This window comes from Zymoseptoria tritici, chromosome 11 (genome assembly GCF_000219625.1).
Source record: "Zymoseptoria tritici IPO323 chromosome 11, whole genome shotgun sequence".
Classification (NCBI taxonomy): Eukaryota; Fungi; Ascomycota; class Dothideomycetes; order Mycosphaerellales; family Mycosphaerellaceae; genus Zymoseptoria; species Zymoseptoria tritici.
Window position 1 is genome coordinate 1,538,694 of NC_018208.1, and position 24,791 is coordinate 1,563,484.

A 24,791-nucleotide genomic window follows, 5' to 3' on the forward strand; every position below is an offset into this window, starting at 1 on the left:
CTTCATATCAACTCTCCCTCACTCTTTTCGCTCCCGACCGCACTGACCTTCCTTCTCACCTCCGACGGCAACTCCTCCGACGACAACACCTCACATCCACACCCACCTTCACTCCACCATAATGCCGTTCCCAGACCGAGATGAACGACGTGCTAGCTTCGCTTCCACCATCTCCTCCTCCGAAAAGTCATACAAGTCAGATGCTGCAACACCATACGCCTCACGATCCATCACCAAGCCTCGAGATCTCGACGAGATCGACACTCTCGACGCTCAACGAACCATCTCCTTCGACAACAGAAACGAAAAAGTCGAAGATGAACTACCGCGGCCAGCACCCACCGCACGGAGGAACTGGCGGGAGATAGAGACTCCCCAAGGACCCGTCCGACAGAACACAGCCACATCACTCGCTTCCTTGTCGCAGCAGCAGTACCGAGGAACGTCATTCGATGAGAGTGAACCTGTTTGGCCGACCGATTGGAGAGCCTACACATGTCTATTCGGCGGCTTCTTGCTAATGTTCAATTCTTGGGGTCTTGTCAACACTTATGGAACGTACTCTTCGTTCTACATGCAACACCTCCTACCGGGACGAGACATCCTACTCCTCAATTTGGTCGGATCAACGCAATCATTCGTCGTGCTCATCCTCTCCGCCGTGGTGGGACGCTTCCTCGATGCCGGATACTCCAGGACGCTGATGATTGTCGGCACTATCTTCGTCAGCATCGGCTCTTTCGTTCTTTCCGCTGTCAACGGGAATGCCGAATATAACGACGGCAACTATCCTCTTATTTGGCTCACACAAGGCTTCTTGACCGGCTTGGGCATGGCTTGCTTCTTCGTCAGCTCCTCTCAAGGTATGATCTCTGTCTACACCTTCAAGTGAGACCAACACTAACATCTCACAGTCGTCGCAACATGGTTCAAAGCCAAGAAAGGTTTCGCCATCGGCGTCGTCGCATCAGGAGCCAGCATCGCCGGTCTCCTCTACCCCATGATGACAAAATTCCTCATCCAAAAGCAAGGCTTCAACATGGCAACCCGCTACGTAGCCGTTGTCGTCCTCCTCACCTCCGCTCTCGCAGTCATCATCGCTCGTCCGAACCCGGCACACCAAATCCGCAAACCCGACACTTGGTTCAAAGTCAGCATCTTCTGGGATACCTACGCCTTCCACAACCACGCGTACTCCTTCCTCGTCGCCGCCATCGCATTCCTCTTCTTCGGCTTCTACGCAGTCTTCTTCAACCTCGAGGAATGGGCAGTGGAAGAAGGCTTCGGATACCGTAAAGCCATCAACACTGGTGTCAATGCCGGTATCAACGCCAGACCACCACGCAACTCGATCGAGACCTTCTGGCTTCTTTCCATCATGAACGCTACCTCCACGATCGGCCGTCTTGGCTCCGCTTACCTCTGCGACCACTTTGGCGCATTGAACGTCCACGCCATAGTGACAGCCGTCGCATCCATCCTCGTCCTCGCGCTCTGGTCTCTGGCCAGCACCCTCCCCTCCGCCATCGCATTCGTCGTTATCTTCGGCGCTTTCTCCGGCGCGGTGATTGGTCTGCCACCCGCTTCAGTCGCATACATTCTCGGTCCGACACCCGAAGCGCAGGCAAAACTCGGACAGTGGACGGGCATGATGTACTCGTGCGCGGCGATCTTCGCTTTGACAGGACCTGTCATCGCAGGCCATCTCATCACTGAATATTCGACTTTCCTGACGGTACAGCTCTGGAGCGGAGCGTGCATGATGATGAGTGCGGCGTGTATGGCCGGCGCGATCTGGTGTCGACGAAAACAGGACCAGGCGAGGGACAGGAAGATGTCGGGTGCTACTGCTCTTATTGGGGGCGATGCTGAGAAGGCTTGAGAGAGTTCCGCCTGCATTTACGATTTTTGCTTTTCTTTTCTCTTTGTCGGCAAGGCGTCTGGGACGGCTAGACTTTGATTCTGGCATGGGATGGATGGACACGGATGGGAATATTTTATCATTACGACAGTGGGAATGGAGGCTGGCCATGGATACAAAAACAGCCCGGGCGTTTTGTGGAGTTCGAGTCTGGGGTTTTTTTGAGGAATGACTGAGAGCATGAGACATGAGTGCATGACCTTTTACTTTCGCGGGATATATAGATGTGAGAAGGGGATTTGAATGGAGTATACATGATGAATGACTATGTATCAGTTGGTCGGACTTCTCTTCGGCTGTGCAGTTCCTCATGGTATTGGCAATGATCGCAACACATGCACCACTGAGACAGGAATGGCAAGAATAAAGTAGCACAGCATCTGCAAGTCGTCCACTTCAAGTGGAGCAGTTGACAGCAGCTCGGGTCTACTCCCCGGAACCTCACCATCCGCGGAAGCATTGATGCCACGGATATGTCGTCCAAACAAGAAGATCGGCCGGAAGCACGCCACTGCCGAAGGGATCCTTGCCGTGCATGTGCTTGTGAATCCTACTTTACCTTGCCTTACGTCGCCTGACCAGACTATGTCCATGTCGTGACAAAAGGGCGTGTAAGGGGAGGAGAGTGTATGTCGAGCAGATCGTGAAAGCTCCAGTTCTTCATCAGGTTGATGATATCGTGGGATTCGTGGGCGGGATTCCATGATGGAGAACGGAACGAGAGACTCGTATGAGGCTGTGAGTAAGACGGACGTTGGGGATGAGATCATTGCGCTTGATCCGAAGGTCGATGTGGTGGTGGCATCGTCACGGTTGAAAGTTCTTCGACTGGACGACCATGAGGATCCGAGGAACTGGGCTGCTAATGTAATTCCCTGTTTTCCAAGCTACTTCACTCACGATGTAAGGTAGACTGACATGAGTCCGAAGGGCTTGACACCAGCCTCGCCGCTCTAATGACCGGTATCATCGGCTTCCGTTCAAGCGTGCAGACGGCCACGCTCCCTGCCATTGCGAAGCAATTCCACATCAGCGCCTTAATCTGCAATTTAGCATTCATGGCATTTCTCGTCGGAGGCGCTTTTGGGCCACTGTTGCTCGCACCTCTGTCGGAGACAAGGTTCACAGCTCTCTGAGAGACACGCCCAGCTTACCAATACGTCTCTGACTCTCTTCCCAGCGGCCGCGACCCTCTCTACTCCACCTTCTACTTAATCTTCACCCTCTCCAACCCCGGGCAAGCCCCCTTGCCTAGCTTCGCCGCCTTTCTAATGTTCCGCTTCCTCGCCAGCTTCAGAGGTCTCGCCGTCTGCGCCCACCCCGGCGGAATTATCATAGACCTTTGGTCGCAATCCCACCGCTCCGTCCCGTGATGCTGTTCCTGGCGATCAATGGGTACTTGACGGGCACGCGGCGAGTGCGTTAGCGGCCAATACGATGCTGCGGTGTCTTTTCGGAGCGGGATTCGCATTGTTCGCGAATGATATGTCTCTGAGAATGGGAACCCCTTGAGCGACGACGTTGTCGGGTTTCGTGGCGACGAAAATGGGTGCCGCCTTGGGTGCTGTATCGGGATGAAGCGAGGCTGAGGGCGAAGAGTAAGGTAGGTTTCATGTTAGTGTGACGATGCAGCCTGAGATGGTGGATGAGCTGGAATAGGGGGTTGGGGTGGAAGCTGAGGTTTGAGGTGGTGAGGTGGGAGGGTGTTTGGGTAGAAATTGGGAGACTTGAGTTGTAATTACCCTTTGAGATGGTTATTTCGACCAGTGCTGGCTTGGAGTTTGGCTCTCCCTTGACCGGCGGAAGGCCTCTGTGTATGGATGAATGAAATACACTTCATGGAGGAGAGACTTACCGGTGCAGTCTGCGGGCGACCGAATTGAACACCTTGCTCTTCTGATCGAGCATGGACTCCAAGCTGGTGAATTTCAGTGTGGTTGAAGACCGGAAGGATTTGCATTGCCAGTGTCAGCCGTCTCTTCTGCTTCCGACTCTCGACTCGCAGAGCTACCAGCCAGCAACCAGCCCTCCTCTTACTCCAACTCTCTCACCCATCTACCCTTGCGTAACCCCAAACCAGACCAACCCCATAACACTCCCCAACCCCACCGCCATCGGCGGACTAACCCCAAAATGCATCCCGCCCACAAAACTCGTCGCAACAACAACCAACCACCACGGATCCCGACTCAAACTCGCTCCATTCTGATTCTCCCCATCCAAATACCCAATCTGAAAAATACGATACACCGCCGTGAAAACCAATCCCACCGCACTCGCGTGGATACCCCTCAACAGGGCCCTCACGACTTGCACTTTACGCACACTTGACCACAATCCGATGAATCCCGTGTGTAGCCACATACCCGGGAGGAAAATACCGACGTATCCAATCATCGCTCCCACCACGGGTGGTATACGGGATCCCTGGACAGCTAAGGTGCCGCAGTAGACGGCGAAGTTGAAATTCGGGCCGGGAAACGCTTGTGTGATGGCCAGTCCGAGGATGAAGTCTCGCGGGGACACGAAACCGGGGGTGACGATGTACTCGCGGAGGAGAGGGATGACGACGGGTCCGCCGCCGAAAATGATGGTTCCGGCGAGGTAGAGGTTGGAGAAGAGGTCGAAGCCGCGGTTTGCGCCGCCGAAAGTGCCGCGGCAGACCATGACGGTGATGAAGGAGGCGAAGAAAGCGGTTATGATGGCGGTGGCGAGTTTCCAGGAGGACAGGACGGGGGTGGGTGGGGTGGAGATTTCTTCGGCGAGGACGGATTGGTGGGAGACTGCTGCGGTGGGTTCGGTGGGATCGGTGGGCGTCTTGATGGTGGAGGTCCGGGCGTGGAGGTTGGAGGTTGATGCTCGTGGCTCGGCGGAGTGGTGGATGCTGCCCATCTCGATGGCGCTGTGGTGGACTTCTTCCGGTGGTGGTGCTTCCTGACGCGGCGAGAGTTTCCTCCATGCCCTCTGTACTAGCTTCAAGTCGAATATCACCGTGACGATCCCACCAGCCGCCATCAGCACAGGGTAGTACCATCTGTTAAGCATGGTCAGCGCATACGCCTCACTCCCCACCCCAAAACAACCTCGTCACTCACAGCGCATTATACAACATCCCCGCCGTCCCCCCCAAAAACACCAAACACCTCGTCAACGTATCCGTAATCGCCTTATTACTCAACTGCACCGCCGCAAGCGCAATAATCCCCACCGTCGCCGAATTAAGTCCACTCAAAAGTGCATACACCGGCGCCGGCAACTCCTCCCCAATATTACCCACTCCCAACCCGAGACCAAACGCCGCAATCGCCATGGGTAAACTCCACACGAAAAAACTCCCCACCCCCACGGCCAATCCATAATGCAGTACATTAATCGCATAGATCATTTTCGTACTCGCGGGACCACTGAGAGCTTGGCATAAAGCGAACAGTTCGAGGTAGGTCGCCGCGTCGATCCAGGCGTATTTTTCGACGAAGAGTTCTTGGAAGATCTGGAAGTGGACCGTGGGCCCGCCGAAGCAGGTTAGGCCGAGGTGCCAGTTGTGGGCGAGCATGTCCAGCAGAGGAGTGGAGGAGATGGCATCGCCGCTGGGGAGGAGGGCGGAGCGGAGGGATTTGTAGGAGGAGCGGAGGCGGGTGAGGAGGGAGGGCATGGTGGCTATCCTTTGGAGGGAGAGTGCTGTTGGAATGAGGGCGGGGGTTTTGTATGTTCTGTCGTTTGTGGTTCTTGCGGAAGGATGGGTCTTGTGTTCTGCTTTCATGTTGGAATGATGTGTATTGATTCTATGATTGATGCCTCTCATGTCCTTGGCTAGTCGAATGACCTCTCTCGTCTTCCGAATGACATTCTTCTTGACCGAAGTTGGCGGGTGCCGTTTCCTTCGCCAATCGGTGTGATGGCGCCATTGCACGTGTCAAAGCGGGAGACCTTGGAAGAGACTTGGCGTGGGGTCCAAAGACGACATCCTCTTCCGTCTCGATGTGCTCCATTGTTCTTACGGCCACGATTCAGCAGCAAGGTGTCAGAGACAGTCGCAAAAAGGTCGAGCATGAACGACTGACGTTGACATCGAAGACCTAGGTTGCGAAACCTGACTCTCTCCCTGGTCATCAGCAGGCATCCCCTGCAAGTCGAAAGTCAGTGCCCTAGTGCGATGTCACGGAGCCAGCGATACACGACATCTTCAGTATTTGAAAGACCATGTGGTGCTTCGTTGCAGCTTGGAGCCAAGTCTGCCACTGCTGTACTTCGTGCGCTTGTGGCACCATGAAGGCTCAGCAGTGCGACTTCGAGGTCAGTGCTAGGTCATGCACGAGCATTGGCAGGTTGCACTGGCGCCACGACATGGAGTATTGTAAATTGTGTAGTTTCGTCGCCGTCGCTAAACTCATCCGTCATGCTAGCTACCGCAGCTTGATCTAAGCTATGAACGCTCGACAGTCCCCCGATCCTCCGTCCCGCTGTTCATGCTCGAGCGAGCATCATCCGCTTTTGCTTCCGAGCCTAAACGCCAAGTCTATGCTCATCGCCCCATGCATGAACACATGGACGCCGAGCCTTCAATGCGAGTTCTCTCGCAGTCGGTAGAATTCATCCGACCATCATCATATCCACATCAACCACCCCGGACCCGAGTCTCTGCTTTCAGAAGTGTAAATGCTACTTTGCACAAGACTTCTTCATCTCGCCACCGCAGCGCTGAGAACTTGTGTCCGGAAGAAGCCACCCTTGGTTCGCTCGATGACCTGCTGGTAGACGCTGACGGGTGGGTGGTTCATGACCACGGTACCGGCCTTGTAGTCGATCTTGGCGTCTACACGGGTGTCGCGGATGAGGTTGACGATCCACTTCTCTCCTTCGTCGTGCGAGAGACCGAGACGCGTTGAAAGGTCCCTGAAAGCTTGTTAGTACACGAAATGGAGAATCTGACGCTTCGATGCAACTCACTTGATGTCAATCCGCTGATGAATCTTGCAGTACGACTCGGAGATGAGATGGCGCGCAGAGTCGATGAAGGAGTCCGCCGCAGCCGCGAGGAAGAAGTCGGCACGCAGAATCTCATCAGCCTCGAGCAGACGCTTCTGCGCCTCCTCAAAGTCAAAGTCGACGTACAGCGCCTTGACGAAGCTGGTCACGGGGTCGTTGTACTCGTATTGCTCCTGGCGAACAATGCGGACCAAATCCTTCAACTGCTTCTGGTAGTTGCCGTACATGAAGTTGCCCTTGCTACCAGGTCGGTTGCGGTTTGTGATGACAGCAGCGCAAAGGTATCGCAGAATCCACGGGCATGAGGTCTGAATGGTGTTGATGTAGGCGGGAGAGAAGAAGAGCTCGGTCAGAGCTTCACGGGCGGGCTCGTGGTTGAAGAATGGGAACAGCGACCAGTGAAGCAGCCATGTGCGGTGCTGAAGTTGTGCGAGTGGGTTGTTGAAGAGGCGCGTGTCGATGCTCTCCTTGATCTTCATGACCTCCTCCATTGCGCTCTCCCAGTTGACCGTCAAGATATCGCATGCCAGCTTTCCCCATGTCGCCGCATTGACCTTGTCGTTGTCGGTGGAGAGAATGCGGAATTGGTAGAGCAGCTCAGCGGCGGTGCCGTAGTCGCCGCAGGTGTATTGGAACTGGCCGAAGTCGTACAGCTGATCGACCATTTGTGGTGTCACGCCGTGGTTCTCCTTCAAGTAGTTCATGTTGCTGTTCTTGTCGCTGCGCAAGTTGTTGATGACGTCCGCATCGCCGAGCAGACTCTGAATCTTCTCCGTCTCCTCATGGAATATCCGTTGTCGCTCAAGAACCTCCTCGCTCTTCTTCGTGTATTCATTCGGTCGCTCCGGAAGATCATTCAATTCTGCGTACAGATTGCCCACGAATTCGTGCATGTTCGTCTGTTTGAGGAGCGCATATTTCAATTTCGTGATGTCGGTCGTGTCCTGGTCTTCGGGGGTATCCTCTTCCTCGAAATTCAGCAGTGGGAAGACGAGATGGCGATCGAGGTTCGGGATGAGTTGGGAGAGCAGGCTGTTCTCCTTCGCGAAGTCCTGTTGTGTTGAAGTGGCCATGATTGCGGTGGTATGTTTTGTGAGGTTGTGAGAGAGAGTCGTTGTCGCTGTCGTGAAGTTTGGTGGGGAGGATTTTAGTGCCAAGATGTCGGAGGTCGGAGGCAGGTGCGAGGGTCTGAAGATCTGAAGTCTCCTGACGAACTTCACCTCATCACAGCCAGCAGCAAACGACCGACTCGTGCCACCACATTCACCATCCTCATGACTTCAACATCGATCATGCCATTCCTGCGCCCGCTGGGGCTTCCACGACCAGCGACAGTCCGGAGCTTCCTGAGGTTCTCCACCAGTACAAGATGTCGCGCGAGCCAGCACGAGACCACGAGCGCAAACGATGAAGGTGAAGACAGCTGATATCGTGCCATTGCCATCGCATATACTCACACTCTGTCAGATCCCAATCTCCGAGCTTCTCGATACGCTCCCGAAAGCTACCCACCTCCGAGCATGCGATCAAACCCTCGACCGAAAGAATCCAAAGCCTCCCGCCGAACCGCACATCCAACCAAGGAACGCCCATATCCAACTCGCAGAGCATCTCACCATCAACCAGCCGTATCAAAATTGATTCCCGAACCCGTCGAGCCGCTGAACGCCGAGCAATGCGCCCCAAACCTGCCATACTTCGTCTCACGCAGCGCAAACAACGAGCTGCCGATCTATACATTGAGGAAACGAGGAGGAAACTTGAAGATGACGAGGATCAAGAAGATTGATGGAGACAGGCATATTCTGAGGGACGAGCTGAAGTCATTGCTGAAGAATTCGGACTGCGTGGTGAATAGCGTTACGGGGCATATCATGATCAAGGGACATCATAAGCCGCAGGTGGAGAAGTTCTTGAGGGAGAGGATGTTCTAGGAAGTCGGTCCCGGGTAGAGGCTGGGAGGAGGCCACCCTTGACGGTCAGACTATGTACAAATGTGACACAAATGGATATGCATAATGCAGCCCGCCCCAGCCACGTTCGCCGCAGTCATCGCTCTCGGGATCCGAACAGCTTAGCGAATCCCTGCTCGGCTTTTGGTGCATAGGTCTTCCTTCGGTCTGAGAGCTCCGTGTCTCGCTTCAACAAGTGCACACCCCTAAGAATGCCCACACGGGCGATATTGTTGACCTGCTCCTGGATGCCGTCTTGGAGTCAATTTGCTTGCCGGCCTTCACAATGCGTATCAGGCCATTTGGTGGCACACCTGTCGATCCTGCGACCGGACTCTGCTTCCAGCTCGACTATCGTACGCTTCACGATCCTTTCGGACCGGAGCGACTTGCCTGTCTGCAGCATTTCAGACTCCTACTCTTGCAAAAAGCATTTTCACAATAGCACATCGACTCCAGAGCCATGAAATCGCAAAAAGATATGGAGAAGTCCGGGATCGAACCGACGTCTCTGAATCCGCGCAGTGGGTTGGAGTTGCCGATTCCGGCTTCCTTGCCGAATTCGGCACCGTACGCTGAAGACAGAATCTTACCATTAGACCACATCCCCTTTGATGAAATGACTGGATTCGATGAGCATTGTATAGGTCCCATGGCGGACCTCAAGGCGGAGAGCGCGGTCGATCATATGAAAAATTTGGATTTTGTGCTAGAGCAGAACCTTGAACAGTCAGCCGCCGGCTATAAGAAGGAAGCTGCTGCCGATAGGAACCCTCAAATCTGGAAAAAAGAAAAAAGATTGGAGAAGCATGGGATCGAACCGACGTCCCTAAGTTATTTACGCCTAGGAGATCTTTCAAGCGACCGGCCCAGACAATACAGTCTGGCCAGTTGGCAAGGGGCGATCTCGACCGGGTCGTTTTCCCCTAGGATCTTACCATTAGACCACATCCCCTTTTTCGAATCGTTGTGAGAACGAAGGTACTTCTTCTTATATAATCCCACTAGCAGGGCACATTGTAGCTCGAAACGGTATAACCGCCTACTGAGAGTAAGATTCGAACACTGTCACATGCCAAAACCTTAGCCCCTGAAAATGTAAACGAACGGTTCACGAGAAAGGCGGTCTACAGCCGGTCGACAGTCGACTTCTGCCCTTTATTGTTAGGGTTATGAAGGAATATTCCTAGTGACGAGCCAGCCAGGCGGCGAGAGGCGGCAAAGATGGCCAGCTAATGCGGCGGCAATCGTCCGATTTCTCTGCAGGATCTTACCATTAGACCACATCCCCCTTAGTTCTGTTTCTTGCTCAATCGTCTGGTATATGTACGCTGCTTGTACGTGCGTGGCAAACAAAATCAGAGGAGGGGTCTCCCGCTTATGCAACTTCCCGATACGGAAAGTTTAACGTCTGTCACATGCGAAATGGCTTTTCACCACTAGTATACACAAGTCTTTGGCACATCGAGATGTCTATGCTATCGTAAGCAAAAAGCATGATTGGAGAAGTCCGGGATCGAACCAACGTCTCTGAGCTCAAAGGTGAAGCATCGCTCCGTTGTGAAACTTGCGTTGTGAAACTTGCGCTTCGGAATCAATTGAGCCCAGAATCTTACCATTAGACCACATCCCCTTAGCTGTTCTTCTCAAGATTCATTGGCATCAAATAGTCCATCATCATTCGTCAGAGGGCAGAGGTAAAAGCGAGTCAGGGGCAGCCACCCTGCCTGCAACTTTTAAAGGAATGGCGCAACTCGTACGTACAGTTCTCGGTTCGAGTCTTCGAGACACAAGTCGTGCATACGTGAGCCCCACGAGGATCGAGTCGTCTCTTGTACTCAGGCAAACGGCAAAAAGGTTGGAGAAGTCCGGGATCAAACCGACGTCCCCGAGGTACTTGCAGTGATGTATGAACCTAGCTGGGTTGCCTGCGGGATCTTACCATTAGACCACATCCCCTGAGTTGCTTTATTACCATCCGCAGGACTTATATGCATGCAACCGCCCTCGTGGGCGCGGAGGCTGTTGACATAGATAACGCAGAGGGTGCGCAGCTGAACCCGATTGAAAGGGGCACATGGAAGCGCGCGGACATGAATGACATTATGCCCTTGGTTGTTTCTCGTGAATCGCAGAACTTATGTACATGCGAGTGCTCCCGTCAGCGCTGAGACTGTTGACACAAGGAAAGCAGGAGGTGCGCAGCTGAATGGAAGGCCCACATGAAAGAGGTCGGAATTGAGGAATCGAGACGTTCCGAGAAGATGGTACAGTCAGTGTGAGCAAGGTTTTGGATCCTCATCTCGCATTGCACTAAATCTACCACACGATCCTCTGCGCGCAAGTTCTGTTCGCACTCCTCACGAGGACACGTCCGTTTTCAGTCCACCAGCCAAAGCCCTTCCTCATGAACTCCCATTCGCCCCCGGCGGAGGCTGCGGCTGCAAATTCGGCTGCGGCGTCCCACTCGCCGGCCTCGGCGCAACAGCCCTCTGCGCTGTCCCTGCTTGGAACCCATTCACCGGCGTTTGCGGTTGTGAAGGGTAATTCACTGGCGTCGCGCGACCGGAGCCGGGGTTTTGAGGAGCTTGCTGTTGTTGAGGGACGTACGTAGGTCTTGGCGGCTGTTGAGCTGGCTGCGGTGCCGGAGAGGCGTACCCGCCTGGTTTGATTGGCGAGACGGTGCGTGCGTAGCTCTGCTGTTGGGGAGTGCTTGTTTGGTAGTTTACGGCTGCGAGCGCGGCGTTCGGCGGGCGTTGTTGATACTGCTGCTGAGGTGTCTGTTGGGTCGCGTACGCCGGACGCTGGGCTTGAGCGCCTTGCTGGAATTGTTGCAGTGCGCCGTAGGTGCCGGGAGTTTGCTGCGCGGCACGTTGTTGGTAGTATTGTTGCCCGTTGGACTGGTTGTAGCTTGGTGCCGGAGCACCCGTACGGGCGTACTGCTGTGTTGAAGGAGCGTATGCTGGCCGTTGTGCAGTACCGGAGGGTGTACCGTAGGACTGGTTGCTGGTCGATCGGGAGAACTGAGGTGCAGGTGCAGGCGTTCTGGTGGTGGCGTATTGCTGTCCGTAGCGAGTATTGGCGGCCTGACCTATGGCCGGTGTCCGCGACGATGTGGTGCTGTAATGCTGGCCAGCAGAGGAATTGGGTCGTGCAAGGTTTGCAATGCTGGATGCGGTCGCAAGCGCGGAGAGTTTTGCTTGGCGAGCGACTGAATCTTCAGCGAGAGTACCCTTCGTGTCTTTCGTCTGGAATGTGATGAGCTTGCTGACGCCGAGGTCTGACAGTCGATCACCATCAAGCTTAGCGACGGCGTACGGTGGCAGCTGTAAGATCAGATATGCCAGCTCATGCCGTAGAGTGTTGTATGTAGAGATCTCTTCCTCGGATGGCTCGTCTGGCTTGCCGATCTTCGATGCTGAAATAGGAGCGGGACTGATCGGAGGACGAGAGGTTGCGCCGGAGGTGGGCAAGGATGCGTTGCGTATGCGTTGGTGTGAGGCCAAAGTCTCCAGCAGCTCGGAGATTTGGCGCAACACTTGGTCGACTTCGGTCTTGGACCTGACCTGCTGCGGTAACGGCGATGCCTCCTCGAGATCATCGAGGCTCTCCATGACTTTGCTCATCTCTGCCTCTTCCAGTAGCGGCGTCTCCTCTGTTTTCTCCTCTCGTCGTGGTGGATCGTCGAGCAACGCTGGATCGAGGGCAAATGTCTCGTTGAACCTCTTCTCGCCGACCTTTGCCCACCACACATCGTCTTTCACCCGCGTTGGCACGATTGCGCCGTTATTGTCATATGACGGAGCAAAACTTGAGTACGCTCTGCGGAACAGGGCAGCCTCCTCTTTCGCGAGTGCGTCGTCGAGTGCAGCATCAGGCGAGAACTTTTGTAGGCTCCCACCACCACTCAAAGCTCGATCCCTCTGCTTGCGCTTCTCTCGTGTTGGATCCGCTGATGCATCCAGTCCTCCATATCCCAACCAAGCACCTGTAGTCTGAACTTGTACTGTGTATCCGCCTTTCCTGCTGTTCCTCTGTACTGGGTCTTTGAATTCCCAGTTGATGGAGTTGTCGCGAGTCGTCGATCTTTTGTGGGCTTTTGGAGGGAGAAGCGCAGCAAGATTGTGAGGTGGTGCAAAGGCGTCTCCGAACGTCGGACCTTTCTTCCCATGGTCTGCTGGCGTCGCCATAATCTTGGTAGCTGTGACCCCAATAGGTAGACTCATCTCTTCCACTGGCAGCTCAAGCTTGATGGGAGAATCTTTGCGATCAGGCTGGGCAGTCTGGATGGAGGAGAACAGCTGTTTTGGAGTCGGCGCGTTCCCAAACAATGTAAGCACCGTGCCAGTCTTGCGATCAACCGCGCCATTGAGGACCGATGTACCATTCTCCTCCTTCTTTACGACCTGCTCGTCCCTGTGCAAGTAGCCCATTTCCCGATCCAAGATATCTTTCGCCAGTGCCTCCAGTGCCTGCACTTTGTGTATCTGCTTCAGTTCATCCACCGAAACCCTCCCTGATTGTGATCCATCTCTTTCTTTTGCTCGTATTGATGTAACAATCGCGTTGCTGGCATCACTGAAGTCGAGTTTGATCTGATCGAGGGAGGGGTAGCTAGCATTGTTCAGCCTGTTCGCGATCGTCGATGTGCTGTCGTCCGTGGTTGATGCGGTTTTCGCCTTCTTCTGGGAGGGTTCTTTCGTTGGGAGGACATGTTTGAGGAGGGAGGGAGTGGTGTCGTGGCTGCGCGCTGTCAGTAGCTGTCAATGCGATGCAGTCCTTCACTACCCTACCTCTCCAAGACGGGCAGTAAATCTTTTTGGATCTGCCTGATACGCAATGCAGTTGTATCATCGCGCTCGTCGAGAGTACTGTCTTCGCGTTTGCGCTTATTCGTGGCCGATGGCGATGCAGGCGCGATTTGAGGGGCGACGTCGACGGACATGGCGGAGTCGCCGTTCACGCTGGTCATGATGCGGGATGCGCGCGTGGGTGTGAAAGCTCCAGCTGGGGTCGCGCGCTTTGGCGGGAGAGAGATGGGAGGGTCTGATAACGCGTGAAATTGGTGGACAACTTCATGCACGTGTGAGGAGGGTGCAGTGACAATCGTGGTATTCCAGAGGGCGCAATGTCGTCCGGCAGAGGTATATGCCAGTATTGGACAGAGAACAGAGAGTAGGGGAGGACTGCGAATGAGTGTTGGTCGGGATTGTCTTGTGGTGCTGGTCCGCTCGTCTTCCGCTGGCCTGGATTCGGAGGTGCCGCTAGCGAAAGAGGCCGATTGCTCCGTGTGTTGGTGAGAGATTGTGGAAGGGACCGTCTTTCGTGGCAGTCGGCCGGTATTGGCGATCTCTCTGCTCATACAACGGACCCAGGCAATGGGTATCTGAGCAGGAAGAGAAATGTATTGCGATACGATGCGATGAGACAAGACTGTACTGCAAATCTCCTTGCCTTATGCGGCTAAACTTCGGCAAGTACGCGCCTCGTCTCGTCTTGCTCGAGCTCCGAATGGACTTCAACTTTTACATCCCGCGATCTTCTTCCTGCTTGTTCGCCTTTTGCGCATTCCTTCCGGTCATTCCACGCGCATCCGGCACTTGATGCATGCCAACTGGTCATTTGACTCCGCTTGGCAGACAGCTTCGTACTGTACTGGCCAACCTGTCAGTCAAGCGCACTACCAACAACACCTGCGGAGCTCCAACAGCGTTGAAGTCTGCCTCTCATGGCCGACGCAGCCTTCAAAATGTCGCCCACTCGAATCCGATCGCCTCACTCGACGACGAACCGACCGCTGCAATCGTCAATGCCCCAGTATGGAGAAAGACGCCGCCAACGAGTTCGAGGGTCGTGAAGAAACGCGGCCACATCGACCACATCACCAATGCATTGAAAGAGGTGGGACATGAAGGATTGATACCCAAACGTCCACCAGGCAAATGGGACTTGTCTTATGTGAATCTCAAGAGGAAGAGCGGATTCGGAGACGCTGGGGTCAATGCAAGGCGGCATGCGAGAGACGTCCCACCTGACCACACACACACTGCCAACATGACTCTTGGAAGTATTCTTGGAAGCTACATTCGTGCAGTGCAGTCTCAGGTGGATATTCTGGAAGCGGACTGGAACAAGTCGTACACTTTCTCTCAGACGGAGATTCGATTCCTGCGCGTGAACGGGTACACCACCACGGACGACATATCTGCATGGGCAGACATTGTCACCACTTCGGACTCCTTGAGCGCCGCTCGGAAGCTGTCCGAAAGAGCAGCATCAGGAAAAAGCACGCCTGCTTTCATACTCCTGCATGTGCTTCGCCGAAAGCACATTTCCGGCGCAGCACTGCGCATTCTGATCCTGTCCACATTTTCAACGCTGTACGGCCAATCGAGGAGCCACATGCCTCCACGACTTCACGGGCCACCTTTATTCCTGGCCATCATTAGGCTCATGCGGCACGCTCGGAAGGTTTGGCCACAGGCTTTGGCAAGCATTGTGTCGATCTGGCTTCGGCATTTGCAGCACACCACAATCTCAAACAAGAGTCGCGCCGCCCACCAGCAGCTTGCGGCTCGCACATTTGAGCTAAACAAACTGTTGAGCCTCGTCTCGCTGAGCACGTCGCTTGAACCATTCAAGCATGTCGCGCACAGGTCAGCCGCCATTGTTCCCATTCTCAAATTCATGTCCGAGCACAAGCCGCCGCTCCTGATCGACCGCACGGGCTATCGAGCGGTGATTCGAGTCCAACTCGCACAACCGAAAGCGGAGCGGGAACAGCAATGGGCAGAACTCAAAGCGCTGTCATGGCCGCCATGGAAGGTCGATCGCACGGGGATGGACGCATCGATCGGCTTGGACTATGGCGTGTCTCAGGCCGGTGCAACCTTGGATGCTATGAAGGATGCTGGCTACCGGCCTTTGGCGTGGGAGCAAGTGGCCCGACTGTATGCAGGGTGGGACACGGATGGCACACCGACGATCCAAACCCGAGCTCTTTTGTGCCTTCCCGGCTACCTGAATTCGGAGAAATCACCGCCACGCATCTCGCTGTGGGCGGCGCGCATTGAGTGCACTCGAACTGTTCAGGAAGCATGGGCCTGCTATCTTGCATGGGAAGAACTTCATGAACAGCACAATCAGATGATCTACCTCGCGATCTTCACAAAGCTGAACGAAGAAGCGAAAGCTCGGTCGAAGTCCGGGATCGAAGACGAACAGACCGAAGTGGGGTCCAGATACCAGCCACCACTTCCTGGCGATGGCAAGGAGATTTTTCCTCCTCCACGGTCCACGCATTTGCACACGTATACCCGCACGTCACCACCCACCGTGGATGAACTCTATACCACTCTTCGCGAACGAGGTGCTGTTTTTGGAGGCCACTGTCTCGCTTTCCTCGTCCGCAATGCAACATCCTTGCAAATCGGACTCGATAGGCTGGAGGACAGTACCGTGATCTACCCTCAGCTGCGTGGTGTACAGTCGCTGCAGCCGTCGATCAGCTTTGCAAAGGTTCCTGATGAGGTCTTTGCGGCGACGATCACATTGTTCTCACGGTTCGCGCTGCATGGGACCAAGACAGGCGAGAACAAGACGCACGTCACACCAGCGTCGCTTGCGCCCACGTCTCAACTACACACCTTCCATGGACTCAATCACAAAAGTGGCATGGCTCATGCGGTCGACCTCCTCCTCCGTCGACCGTTCAGCTCTACGAAAGCGTACTTAGACGTTCTCGAAGCCCTCGCATCCGCCCACCGCCGCTTGAACCTGCACGTGAATTACCGTCATGATCCCGCCGCACCCGTCCGCAACGCTGCAATGCAGGTTACCTCTCCCGCTGTACAAGCTGGCGCACTCTTGGCGTACAATCTCATGCGGCGCACGATTTCGGCATATCGCGAACAACACCGCCCGATTGATTTGGAAATGTTCGCGCAAATATGTCAGTGCACCGAACACGCCGCTTATGCTTCTTGGATGTTATTGCAGAACGAGCTTGATCCGGATTGGACGAGCTCACAGCAGCTCTCTCCAAGAAATGCGCCTCATGCTGTCGCTCAAGCTAAGCAATTCGCCCGAGACAAAGACTCGCTGCACTTCCTCGTCGACCACTTCTCCACACTCGTGGGTACCTCTTACCCGATTGAAACTTCGTCCAGCACGCCCGACCAAGACGACGACAACTCGCTCTCCGACCTCCCACGTCTCCTCGCAGTCCCATTTCCCCAAGTCCTCCACCGCTACATCCGCGCTCTCGGCTGGATGGGCGCCCACGAAGAACTTCTCAACCTAGTGAAGTGGATGCATACCCATCAAGTCGAACTAGCGGAACGAGCGGCGGTGGAACGAGGCGGCGAGAAGGCAACGCGCCAAGTTGTCAGGGGTTTGAGGGTTTTCTTGGAACGGACGTGGGTGAAGAAGGGAAGCGAGGAGCTGGAGGAAGTTGGTGACGGTGATGACGAGATCAAGACGATTCTGGAAGGTTTGAGACGGCCTGCGAGAGCGAGACTCGTGGATGAAGTGAGAGAGTTGGTGGAGAGTGTGGAGGGGTGGCCTGGATGGCCAGGGAAGGGGAGGGTGGAGAGGTATTTGAAGGATGCGAGGTTCGAGGCGCTGTAGGGAGAGGTGGATATTGAGATACAGATGATATTGATACAGACCATGTCGAACACTTTGTCAGTACTGTGGCTTCTCTTTTTCTTCGGCGATTTGCGATCCGCCCTAAAGCAGCCCTCGACGCGCGCGGCTAGAGCGGATATCGCGTGCCGCTCTTGATGTCCATACTATGACCTTTGTAGATGTCGTGATTGTGACATTCTGATGTAGCGCCCTGCCAGCGTATCGCCGCGAACAATTCGTTGAGGTGGACCAGCGGCTACGTCGACTGCGTACCACTGGCAAGGGTCCGAGCAATCGCACGCCAAAGCTGAGCATCATGATGAAGTCGTGGACACTGCCCTTGCCTGCATCCTCACGACTTACGCACGTAGGATATCGTTCTCCGCCAGGTGTCCACCGCCCGACTACAAGACGACAGCCAAGCGGCCGATTCAAGTATCTCCACCGAGAACGAGTCGAGTCGAAGAGGTGAGGTCTTGGAAAGTGCTTCACGGAAGCGGCCGATGCCGAAGCGGGTCCCGAGTTCAGCCACAGGTACAGCCGAGACTCGACTCGAGAGACGGGAGTTCCGATTGCGGCTGACGTAGGCGATTAGAGATGCCTCAGACGGTGGAAGGGTCTCGAGTTCCGATCCATCCTTGGAACACATCTTGTGACTTGTTGGTTGCGCCAGACTGAGGTGTGATTGCAGATTGCCAATTACTCATCTTACTTGGACTAGAACTACCTTATCCGAGACGAGGGTTGGGTTCTTCTTCCTTTATAACCTTCCCGTCACTCTTCCTCTTCTGATCGTCACTCTGCTCGTTCCTCGCCTGCTCGTCACTCTTCCTCCGCGCTTAACTCCACCGCTTCACTTGGCCGTCGAGTCATCTGTCATCCCCGACCGCTTCATCTCGCCACACATACAACCTCCACCGACTCACCGACATCGACATCGACGACACTCTCCTTCGGCATACCATACCGCCACATCACACCGCCATCCTGAGCCGGACATCTCCCATCGCTCACACGACCACGCCATCCACCACACGTTAGACCTCGCTCACTCTACACCACAACCACAACCATCACACACACCACCGCCATCAACATGCGTTCCAACAGCATCTCCTCCATCTCCTCCTCCCGCGCATCGTCCGCGGAGCCCGAGTCCACCATGCAAATCTTCGTCAAAAACGTAGCAGGCGACAGTAAGTCCTTATTTCCACCCTTCACCCTCATCCGATGGCTATGTCTAACACCCTCCCAGCCTTCCCCCTCACCCTCCCAGCCTCCACCTCCGTCGGCACCCTCCTCTCCCTCCTCGCCCTCCGCACCCCCGGCATCCCCGAATCCTCCCTCCGCCTCGTCTTCGCCGGAAAACACCTCACTTCCCCCACCGCCTCCCTGACATCCTACAACATCACGCGAGAGTCAACCCTACACCTCGCGCTGCCGATCCGCGGCGGCGCACCGAAGAAGATTAGGTGTAATGCGAAAGAGTGCAAGGATGCGGCGCAGAGGATTGTGGGCGACTGTGGGTTCTGTAAAGGCCAGTTTTGTGGGAAACATCGGATGTTGGAGAGTCATAACTGTAGTGGATTGGAGGATTGTAAGCAGGAGGAGAAGGAGAGGAATCGGGCGAAGTTGGAGAGTGAGAGGACGGTTGCTATTAAGGGGATTTAGAGGAAGAGGTCCTCGCTGCTCATGCACCATATGATGATGTGGGAGGATGAGATGGGGGGAGGAGTAGGAGCCGGATAATGAACATGCACACACACACCGGTTTGAAGGGCTTAGCTTTTAGCATTGCGATGCGATGGATGGACTCAGCGGGACATACGCGCTGGAGCTCTTTTCGGTCTTTGTTCGGCGTCCTCGTTGCTAACGGCAGCAAGACGTTTTCGAAGGGAGATTTTCGTTGTTACTGGGATGAGTATACAGGCCTGTAAGTGTTCAATTACAGATTCACATTACCTTGTCTTGCTTTTTGTCGTGCCTCATTTGCGCTTTTGGACTGGGGTTTTGCTGTTGCATTCGAATATGTTCACTCCGCGGAAGAGTTGGAGAAGAGGAAGGAGGAAAGGAAGAGGAAGAGAAGAAATATGGATAAAACCTGAAGGCGGGCTCGCGACACCACTCGCTACGGATGTTCAGGTTGCGCGAATACCTCCACGGCAACCCTTCCTCCTATGCTGTGAAGGATGAGAGAGTGAATCTCAATCTCACAGCACCTGCTCCGGTCTTCACCTCCCAGCATCCCCACCGAGAGGAGACCATAGGAAAACCTTGCCGGCCTGCTCCTGCTCTTGCTCCTGCTCCTGCTCCTGCTCCTGCTCCCGCCCCGCATCCGCTCTTCACGGCCTTCGATATGGGAATCCTTCACACCCCGATGGTCACTGGAGCTCCCACTCGGGACCTTTGTTGGGTTTCTGGCTTCTCGCTATATGCATCTGTTGCCTCCTTTCCCGCTCGCTCCCATCTGCTGAGCAGTCTCAGCCAGTCGGGCATCTCGCAAGCAGATGAAGTGGAGGTTGAGAGAGGAATCTTACATGGCCTGCTTCGGTCTCCGCCATACTACGCCCTACAAGGAAAGACGGGAGAACAACATCCCACCCTGCTTTTGCTCTGCTGCTCCGGATCTTTGATGGCACAGATCCGCTACCGACTCTTCTCGATGGCCTCGGGAGATACTTCCGCTGTTTGATTTTTCGCAATAAGCTTTACGGATCTGCCGCCCAGACTTCGCTCGCTCCATCTTGCTGGTTGGCTCTCGTCGGCCAGAGGACTTTCGGAAGCGGTCCGCGAAGAGCAAATCGAGGAGATATGACAGCCATCACTGCTCCCTCTTTCAAACGCATCAGAACGGTTCATGGCGGATAGAGATATACCTCGATATCGTCCGATCGTACTGTGGAATAAGCTGGGCATTGCTTAGTGTGAAAGGGAGGGCAGCCACATGGGATGGGAGGGAGATTGCCTGCCTGCCACCTGCAACCAGCACGCTGTGACCTCCGAAAGAAGCCATCCTCCGCAATCATCGCGCAGTTGGACGGGCGCCGGAAGACTCCGGAAGAAAAGAACATCAGCTAGTGTGAAGTGGAGAGCAGCCAGATAGGATGCGGTGCGGCCTGCTTGTCTGCCCTCTGCGACACGCCCTGCTGTCATGACTTCGTGCACACCATCGAAGAGGCACCGGAAGCTGCCGGAAGAAAAGGACATTGCCTAGTGCGAAGGAGAGAGCAGCCAGCTGGACTGCGACGGAGTCTGCTTACCGCACTGTGCGAATTGCGAGACATCTTGCGGGAGTGATCACTCGGCCGAGGTGGACGTGGTCGAGAGCTTTGACTTGGACCGGATATGGAGCAGAGTGGACGGTGGAAGTCATGAACTCAAAATCAAAGTGGAGACTGGCACCGCAGTGGATACGACCTTTGCCGGAGGCCGAGCAGATGGAGTCGGAGATGTACAACTCGAACCCAAGTGGAGACTGGCACCGCAGTGGATACGATCTTTGCCGGAGACCGATCAATGGAGTCAGAGGTCTACAACGCAAAGCCAAGTGGGTACTCCAGCTCAAAACCCAAGTGGAGACTGCGATTCCAACCCCAATTGGGATTCACCCGAGTGAAAACTTTGCGGTATGCTGCTCTGCGGATGCGATATTCTACGAGGATCGACAGGAACGCTGGGGAACTGGATACATGTCAGCCTCTCGGATCTGACCAGGGCTTCCACGAAACATCAGTCTTTACAAGACGACATTGACCGGGAGACCTACAGCAAAATGCGCTGTCGCTTGCTGTGCGAGGAGACGAAGACCTCGCGGTTGGCCGGTCTGAAAGCAAGAAAGCCGAGCAAGGCTGGATTTGACTTCCCCCGGATCTCCCGAGCAGAAAACTCGTTCATCCCGCGCCAGCTTTTGGTCGCCTGTATCCACACGGGATCAGCCCTACACAGATCCAAGCGGAGTGCTCCCGATGTTCTTGCGAGAACGCTTTGATCGATCTGAGAAGTCAGATCTGATCGGCGATCTACGAGGACATGAGCTAGCGCGCCAGGTACTGCTCTCCTTTTCGAAGACGCTGGATGTGCTTACGGCGATGAGAACGGATGCTTGGTTGGATGCTGCGGTATCGAACTCCGGCTACCGATCTGAGCACATTGACCGCAGAGATCGAGCGAATTGCTTGAACGCATGTCGTGATCTTGGGTCAATGTGCTTCTGCCAAGTACGCTCAGATGGATATCTGGATGTCGAACAATGCTCGCAATGAGTTTCCCGGGAGAGCAGCAGTATTCGCCTTGAGAGGCCTTCCGCGCCCACCGGATGCTAAGCGGAAGCAAAGAACGTGAGCTAGCTCCTGCCCGGAGAGCGACCAATACCAGCACAGTCCAAGTCGACATGCGGCTCTGCGGATGTCTGCGATGCATTGCGACATACCTCTGATTGCAGATGCAATCAAAGCCCAGATCTTGTTTCCTTCTGAGATCGACATGAACATAAGCTAGTGGACCAAGGAGCGTCACCCTTCCATGCTACGTCGAAGTATGCTTACGGCGATTTGCGAGGTTGATTCAGTGTGTATACTGGGCCCATCGACCGAGCTGCTGGAAATGTGTCTCAGGCCGTGCAACTTTTGGCGAAGATAAAGGACATTGTCTAGTGTTCCGGCCGGAGTACTCCATTCCAGCTGCGAGACGGTGTGCTTACGGGAACGTGTAGAATGGCTACGAGCTCCCGCACCAGGCCCCGTCTGCACATCGCAAGCACTGGCAGCAAAGCAGTACAACAGCATGTCTTCAGGCCAACGCACGACAGTCTGAATACGCCGTATAGTGCTCGTGGAGGAATTGGGTATGGCTTCAGTCCTGTTGTTTGCGCGATGACCTTTGCGTCAGTACGCCTGTCAATTCCCGCTCCGATACCTTCTGTGACGCTGCAAGGAGGACTCCCACTGGTATGGCTTGGGTAGGAGACACTTCCAATGCCGAAAAGAGTCCTTTCGATGCCGGACACGCTGTCACTACCCAAAGCAGTCACATTCTGGTCACAGCGTCTCCTGATAGCCTTTCGCCTAAAAGCGCTAGCAAGAACATGAGCTAGCGGCTCATGTTCGTGAAGCCACTCCGAGGGCAAAACTACTATGCTTATTGCTGGGACTCGATGCTGTCAGTACGCTTTGCGATGATGGACTTGAGTCCTTGTCGACTTGTGCAACATCGGCGCTAGGAAGTACATGAGCTAGTGCGCCAGTTCGGCGAGTCACTCCAGGTTCGATGCAGCGGTCTTTCGGTGTCAGGAGATGTGCTTTGCTGCGTTCGATGTGCACGCACGCAACACCACTGCGCGAGGAATCCGTGAATGTCTATGAGCCATGGACGCTTGGGAAGGTCATCGCTGCCGACGTGGAGAACGCCCAGTCAGAACAGATCACGGAGGCCCTGCCGTAGCACAGACGGGCCTCAGGTCCCCGTGTTGCCTCATCACATGGCGGCCTGCAATGCTCCAGTCTCTTCCGGAAAGATTTGGCCAAAAGGACATTGCTTAGCGTTTACAGAGTCGCAGCTATTCGGAGAAGGACTGGATATGCTTACGATCTCATGAGCGTACTCCGTTCCGATCCCTCCTCGTGGGCGGACTGAAAGACTGCATGCGGCAACTGGTCCTGTCTTAGTAGCCTTCACGCCAAACTTAGACCCTTGGAGACATTGCTTAGCGTGGTGGCTCCTGCAGCGACTCACGATAAGATCTGCTCTTCTCAGGGACCGTTGACATGCCTCCGGAAAGCATTGACCTCTCGCAAGACCTGGGGATGCTTTGAACTAAAGAGGGACCCTGAAGAACATTGCTTAGCGGGCATGAGGACGCAACTACTTGGAGGACGACTGGATGTGCTTACCGCCTCATGAGATTCTTCTGGTTCGATACTGGTCCGATCCTTCTTCGACAGCAGAATAACTGACCGAATCGGGCAATTGTTTCTTGACTGGATGAAATTCGCGCTAGAGGGACACTAGAGACATTGCTTAGCTTCGGCGTGATTGCAGCGACTCGGGATGAGACCTGGGGTGATCGAGAACTGTCCGTATGCCTTTGTGAAGGCAGTAATCTTTCCGCATGCGGTAATCTGGATCTATGTGGATGAATTCCACGCTAGGGGCCCAGCTACTCGGCTGTGAATCGAGATTGGCTTATGCTATGCGAGCAGACTTTCCGCTCGGCTGCTCGCGTGAGCAGAATTTCCGCGTGCAAGATGTGATTGGCGTGGCTTCCTCGCTGTCACGTGCGACTGCGCAGTTGCATTGTGCTTGGCTGTGTGTTCTGCTGCTTCAGGGGTAGCCATCTCTGCTTCAACAGTCGCGCAAGCAGCGGCGAACGTTTGCTGTCACGTACGATGAAGGAGCGCACGCTGCACACGCTCTACAAACCAGCGTCCACTACTGTCTGCGACCTATTGGACTCTGGCACCGCCATGCTCGCCGTCCGCACTGTCGCAAGTGTCCGTCAAGAATACGCCAGTCTGTCCGCGAGCTAGCGGGGCGAGAAGCCCAGACACTCTGGCGACCTGGGTGAACCGCAGCAGACTCTGCACTTGGGTCGCAACTGTGCTGTGACGAGGCGAGCACGGACAAATGCGCTCGAGCGTGATCGGCGATCTGGCGAACAATGGCTAGCGCTGAGCGAGATCGAGCCATTTGGAACGCGGCGTATTGCAGTTACTGGCGGTGGTGGCGCAGCAGCGGAGGCCGACGTCGGTCTCGATGGCGAGGCATCGGTAGTGGGCAAATATCGGTGGGAAAAGAGTCATCGTGCACTGACATATGACAGGACATCACCAGTACCTGTGGTGTTACTCGCTCGTCCTTGGTCGGGAAGCCAGCCAGCGTAACTCTAAACCTTCAAACTGCCGGCTGCCAGTTTACGACTCGAGACTCGTTGTCATCGGGGCGGCAAGACCTTGGATGGCATCCACAAATTGATACGGACATGCAGCTGACGTTTTCCCGCATCGCAGAAACTCAAGGAGAATGATTCCGAGAGATCGATCTTCACACATTCATTCACATTCAACCCAACGTGGCGGCATTAGCGGCTTAAGCTTTGCCTAAAATGACTAGTCCATCTCTAGTACCAGGGCGCTACTCTTCGAGCTCTGTGCTCGGACTCCTCCCACTCGGCTCCAGAGTAAACCCTCACACACCAGAGCAAGAAGAGCCCCGCGATAATGTTGTGGATAGCTCGCAACAATGGAACGCGGTGAGTCCGCTTTCCTCTGCCATTTCTCGGCGACGACGAGGGGGAGGCAGAGTCTGCT

The 24,791-nt window shown here is 54.9% G+C and overlaps 7 protein-coding genes across 7 annotated transcripts; 4 read left to right on the top strand and 3 right to left on the bottom strand.

The window, feature by feature from the left end:
- Positions 1-457: 457 nt before the first annotated feature.
- Positions 458-1,798, top strand: MYCGRDRAFT_23191 (uncharacterized protein; the record flags this gene model as incomplete). The annotated part of the gene is made up of 2 exons (XM_003848429.1): positions 458-863; positions 915-1,798. Coding segments are annotated over 2 exons (1,290 nt in total), but the record flags the coding sequence as incomplete, so codon positions are not given.
- A 2,178-nt stretch (positions 1,799-3,976) lies between these two features.
- On the bottom strand, positions 3,977-5,573 carry MYCGRDRAFT_49939 (uncharacterized protein; the record flags this gene model as incomplete). The annotated part of the gene is made up of 2 exons (XM_003848448.1): positions 3,977-4,955; positions 5,017-5,573. The coding sequence occupies 2 exons, from the start codon at positions 5,571-5,573 to the stop codon at positions 3,977-3,979; spliced, it is 1,536 nt and encodes a 511-aa protein (XP_003848496.1).
- Positions 5,574-6,499: 926 nt separating this feature from the next.
- On the bottom strand, positions 6,500-8,009 carry MYCGRDRAFT_63945 (uncharacterized protein; the record flags this gene model as incomplete). The annotated part of the gene is made up of 2 exons (XM_003848447.1): positions 6,500-6,814; positions 6,869-8,009. The coding sequence occupies 2 exons, from the start codon at positions 7,978-7,980 to the stop codon at positions 6,601-6,603; spliced, it is 1,326 nt and encodes a 441-aa protein (XP_003848495.1).
- Positions 8,010-8,559: 550 nt separating this feature from the next.
- On the top strand, positions 8,560-8,841 carry MYCGRDRAFT_18814 (uncharacterized protein; the record flags this gene model as incomplete). The annotated part of the gene is made up of 1 exon (XM_003848430.2): positions 8,560-8,841. A coding segment is annotated over one exon (282 nt), but the record flags the coding sequence as incomplete, so codon positions are not given.
- A 2,423-nt stretch (positions 8,842-11,264) lies between these two features.
- Positions 11,265-13,831, bottom strand: MYCGRDRAFT_96856 (uncharacterized protein; the record flags this gene model as incomplete). The annotated part of the gene is made up of 2 exons (XM_003848446.1): positions 11,265-13,602; positions 13,653-13,831. The coding sequence occupies 2 exons, from the start codon at positions 13,829-13,831 to the stop codon at positions 11,265-11,267; spliced, it is 2,517 nt and encodes an 838-aa protein (XP_003848494.1).
- Positions 13,832-15,065: 1,234 nt separating this feature from the next.
- Positions 15,066-15,697, top strand: MYCGRDRAFT_106239 (uncharacterized protein; the record flags this gene model as incomplete). Its single annotated transcript, XM_003848431.1, is given in 2 exon segments — positions 15,066-15,623; positions 15,641-15,697. Coding segments are annotated over 2 exon segments (417 nt in total), but the record flags the coding sequence as incomplete, so codon positions are not given.
- Positions 15,698-18,583: 2,886 nt separating this feature from the next.
- Positions 18,584-19,158, top strand: MYCGRDRAFT_50110 (uncharacterized protein; the record flags this gene model as incomplete). The annotated part of the gene is made up of 2 exons (XM_003848432.1): positions 18,584-18,683; positions 18,743-19,158. 2 exons carry the CDS (start codon positions 18,584-18,586, stop codon positions 19,156-19,158), a joined length of 516 nt encoding a protein of 171 aa, XP_003848480.1.
- Positions 19,159-24,791: the final 5,633 nt, after the last annotated feature.